Consider the following 4,954-nt stretch of genomic DNA (forward strand, 5'->3'; position numbering starts at 1 on the left):
GTATGTTCCCTCCCTCCTTAGCCGAGGGCGGCATGCGGGATGCCACGGTGTGACTCGAGGTGAGAGGGGGGGAGGGAGGGAGGGAGGGAGACATAAACAAAGCCAGCATTAGCTCAGAATACCCAGAATAATGAAATCTAGACTATGTGGGAAATAAGGATGCTGGGATAGAAAACATCCCTGGGCAGGAGCCATACAGTGACCTGCAGCCAACTACCAGCACTTCATGATCACCCAGAATGCACTGCAGGGCGGAGCTTCCTTGTCCACAAATGGAGAGAAGGAACCCAGTTGGCAACACAGTAACAAAAACACACAAAGCAGTCGTCAGTTCAGAATTACAATAAGCACCACCGAACCTAAAGGCGGGCCCCAAGTATCACTGCTCAGCTGTGAGCCTCAGAAGGCACGTGCCACCCTCCAGCTGACTCACCTTGCACTGAGAGGAAGGCAGATCTAAACACTTTGCTGTTCTGCAGGCTGCACTTCACGAGTCCCGAGTCACTGGGCTGTACATCATGGATGATCAGCTCAGAGACGAAGCTGTCCGTCCTGTTGTAACTGGCAGAGGTGAAGCGGTTGTTGGTGATGATGGGTGCTTGGGAGGTGAGACTCAGCTCCACAATACCGTTGAGAGCCCACATGATAAGCTTCCAGCCGTGAGTCACAGTGCAGTTGAAGCGAGCCTCTGAGCCCTTCAGGACGGTTACATTCTGAGGACCTTCTATGATCTGATAACTGGACCCGGAAGCTAGAAGGCAATCAGTGTTTGGGGTAGTAAATGCATTAGCTGACATAACTCAGTGATGTCATTTAACCCTCTGTTTGCCAGCTATCGTGCTCTGAGAAGCCATCTGAAAGGCTCAGCCCCTCTGCCTTATTGCTCTAAGGCCAGGGACCAGGACTTCTGGTAGACCCATGGCCAACACAAGCCTCCTCCCACCTTCCTCTAGATGCAGCACCGACTTGAACACCATTCTCTAAGAGGCTCACCATCACCAAAGCCACAGAATGTAGCATTTAAAAGTAGAATTTTTGCAGATAAACTCTGTCAAGGATCCTATATGAAATCATCCTGGATATGGGATGGACCTCAAGTCCAATCCCGGACATCTCTATAAGACAAAGGCAGAGGGGTCTGAGATACAGGAATGCCAAGAGAAGAGCTCCGTGTGAAGACAGGGACTGAGACTAACGTGATACACCCACATGTAAAGCAAGAAATCCCAAGGATTGCTATAACCAGCAAGCTGAGGTGGGGGGCAGGAAGAATGGGACTAGATTCTCCTTCACAGCCCCCAAAGGCAGCCAGTCCTGTCCACAGGACATGCAGAACTTACAAGCCACACACAGGAAAGAGGAAATTTCAGCTTCTATACACACTGTCCCCAGTATGGAATTAGTGGCAACCACACAGAGCCTGCAAGGCTGGAGGAATGGGGTGGATGACAGCCACAGAGCCTGCAAGGCTGGAGGGTAGTGAGTGTCTGCACCTCATTTCACTCCAAAGACAATCTGCAAAGATGACACCCATGCCCCCAGGGACTGAGGAGCCGCAGGACACTCACAGGCCATGCTGACCCAGCCTCATACTTCAGGTAGACAGGTAGGAATAAAGCCAGGAGAAGCCTAGGCCATGGGGAAATTCCTTCAAGTTTGATGCTACCTGGTTTTGCTGCTGTTGTTTTTACATTTTGGTTTTGGTTTGTTTTGAGACAGGATCATGTCTCCCAAGCTGGCCTTCCATCTTCAACATAACCAAGGATGACCTTAAACTTCTGACCCTTCTGCCTGCAGCTCCTAAGAGTCAGAACTACAAGCATGAGCCACCATGCCTGAATGAAAATAGGATGCTGGGAAACAGAACTGAGGCCTTGTGCATGCTGGGAAAGCACTCTACCCCCTGATCATCAACAAAACAGGCGATGCCAAGCCTTAAGCACAATTCCTGTGAGCATGGCCCCCTCTGGATCCACCAACTGCCCTCAGCTACACCTGTGACAATGGACATGCAGCCAAAGTACTTCCTCCTTCCTCTGTGATTCAGCAGTGTTGAGGCCCTGTGTAACCTCACCCCACACAAACCAAACATTAGAAAAGACTTGCAGATAAGACCTCTACTCAGCCACATATCTTGGCTCTCACCTTCCTCTCCTCTCTTTTTCTGGACAGCAAAGCCGCACAACAGAACAGAAAAGCCAGGGTCTGCCCTACCTGAAAGCTGTCTGCAAGGTGTCCCTCAAGAAACCTCGGGCGTGTGCTGTCTGCAAAGTTCCTTGAGGAGTTTCTTTTCCTAGGTTTGGGACATCCACACCCTTCAGCTGACAGAGCCAGGCTTCTCACTTGATCTTCAGAGTGTCTGTAACTGTTTGCTCCTCTAGACTTCCCACTCCCCATTCTGACATTAATGTCATTTAAACCACTCTTGTGGAACCTGGGGTTAGCCAACCTCTGCACCTCTTGCTGATGCTCTGACATGATTATTGAGCTGAGAATGTGGCTCAGTCAGAAAAGTGCTTGCTATGCCAGCATGAGGATTTGAGTTTAACCCCCAGAACTCACTTAGAAAAGCTGGATTTCATGGTACACATTTGTAGTTCCAGCATAGAGGCTCACTGGCGAGGCAGCCTAGCCAAAGCGGCAAGTTCCAGGGATAAGTGAGATATCCAATCTCGAGAAAATAAGGTGGCTAACATTCTAAAGAATGACCTGAAGAATGACCCCAGAATGACCTCTGACCTACACACACACACACACACACACACACACACACACACACGGCAAACAATCTCCTTGACATAAGAAACTTCAGGTCCTACACTGGTCACCTCTCCATCTTCCTAGTCCAGTGTGGCTCCACACTCTACTCCAACATCGCTGCTACATCTGCAGACCCCACACTTTTTCCTCTCACTCAGACCTCGTCGAGAATGGGAAAGCAGGCTGGACATGTGGCTAAAGGCCAGGAAGGAATAAGGAATGGTGAACAGAGAGCAGAGAGGACTGTGCCTTGATGATTGGGCTTCAGATGAAGAGAGTACAAGTCAACCCCTGGGATCCACTGAGGAAAAGCAGAATGAGGAGGAGGTCCCGAGAGAAACCTCGGGTAGGGCTAAACTGTCTGCTGAGCTCCTGGGAGGATACAGAAAAAGCCAATGTCACTGCTGGACCACCAGATGCACCCAAAAGAACATCTCTGCACAGGAAGCCTAGGGGAGCATCTAAACAGGTGCTTGCTTGTGTCCCTCCCCCCCTCCATACTCCAGGCCTAAGAGTCCCATCACTTCAGATAGAGCAGAGAGCCTTCATAGGATTATAATCTAACACCAAACTTCCCCACAACTTTCTCTCCATCTCCTGTTTGTTCCAATTCCACCCTTGAGGTGCTCGATGAACCTTCTTAAAGTACCAAATTATTCAAGTCTCAGGGTCAGGCCCTTTGCACATGTAGCTTGGAATTCAGTCTCACTTGCTCCTGAAGTCCTGGCTAGTTGTCTGCCCTGCGGGCCACACCATGCTGTTTCCAGACAATCCTGTTTATGCTAAACTAAGCTTCTTCAAAGCAACAGTCACAATGGTGATTTATGTTGTTGTTGTTGTTCTCGATGCCTGTTTGCCCTACTAGACTCTGAGCTCTGGTACCTATGCCTCAACTACATGACACATAATGGGTTTAGTGAATATTTACTGAGAAAATAAATGAGGTGACCAAGATCTACGTAAGCCATGATACTACCGTCAAAAGTAGGGAGGAGAAAGGAGGTGAGAGGAGAAGGGAAAGGAAGGGAGAGAGGAGGGGAGGGAGAGTCTGGAAGAGCCCTGAGGGTATCTGGACACTTCCTTGGGCTACAGAGCTAAGTCTACAAATGAAGAGACTCAACTAGCCGCAAGACTTTCCTAGATGAAACATGTAAAGAATCTGGTATTCATTATAAATTCTCTCTAGGGACTCTAAACCCAGCCCATAATACTTGGCCCTCCTGATGCAGCCATCTTAAACCTCAAACCAGATCCATCTTGACTCAAGGCAGTACTTAAGGCTCAATACCCATAAATAAATAAGTATATATGTGTGCGTGTGTGTGTATTTATTTCTGATTATATATATTTCTGATATATAGTCAGAAATATATTGTACATACTCTATATATTATATTTTATATTCTACAGATTATATTTTATATTCTATATAGACACAAATAAGAAATGTATATTTCTTACTTGACATCCAAAGCTGAGAGCAGAGACTCTGGGGATTTTGAGACCTCCAGAGTCAGCTCGGCCCATCCTACTTGTTTCCACTGGTGTCCACCCCAGCTGGTGCCCTGAAGAACTCCTGGTGACAAGATATTGGAAGGCTCAGAGAATTGCCATACTCTTAGGGAGGCTTGGGGATCCCACCCTAGATATCACAAGAGTCAAGAAGGCTTTCAGACAGAGCCACCTTTTCCTTGAGAGATACAAAGATTGACACAGTGAGAAGCAAGTAGGAAAGATAGCTCAATAACTGAAACAATTTACATGACAACTTCAGGGACCTAATGGGTAAGCCTAGAGAAAGCTCTAAGGGGACCATGTGTAGGTCAAAGGCAGAAGGTCTTCTCTAAGGGCAGAGTTACAGTGGCAGGAATGGGAGCTCCTGAGGAGGTGGCCATGAAACAGAGAAGCAGGGAAGTACCTGAGAAGGATTGCCTATAGGGGGGTACCTGAGGAGGACCACCTGGAGGGAATACCTGAAGAGAAGCACCTGGAGACAGTGCCTGAGAAGAACCACCTGGAGGGAGTGCCTGAGGAGAAGCACCTGGAGGGAGTGCCTGTGGAAGATCACCTGGAGGGATGGCCTGAAGAGGACCACCTAGATGAAGTGCCTGAGGAGGACTACCTGGAGGGAGTACCTGAGGAGGACAACCTGGAGGGAGTAACTGAGGAGAAGAGCCTGGAGGAAGTGCCTGAG

The 4,954-nt window shown here is 48.6% G+C and overlaps 1 protein-coding gene across 2 annotated transcripts in view; it reads right to left on the minus strand.

Moving 5' to 3' along the window:
• Positions 1-4,954, minus strand: part of Igsf5 (immunoglobulin superfamily member 5) — a 34,137-nt gene that overhangs the window by 26,249 nt on the left and 2,934 nt on the right. For both annotated transcript variants that reach the window (XM_028752538.1, XM_028752537.1), the window contains exon 3: positions 434-751. In XM_028752538.1, the coding sequence (XP_028608371.1) occupies positions 434-751 (318 nt within the window). The remainder of the gene's footprint in view (positions 1-433; positions 752-4,954) is intronic.

The sequence above is a fragment of the Grammomys surdaster genome, unplaced genomic scaffold (assembly GCF_004785775.1).
Source record: "Grammomys surdaster isolate TR1022 unplaced genomic scaffold, NIH_TR_1.0 125925, whole genome shotgun sequence".
NCBI classification, from domain to species: Eukaryota; Metazoa; Chordata; class Mammalia; order Rodentia; family Muridae; genus Grammomys; species Grammomys surdaster.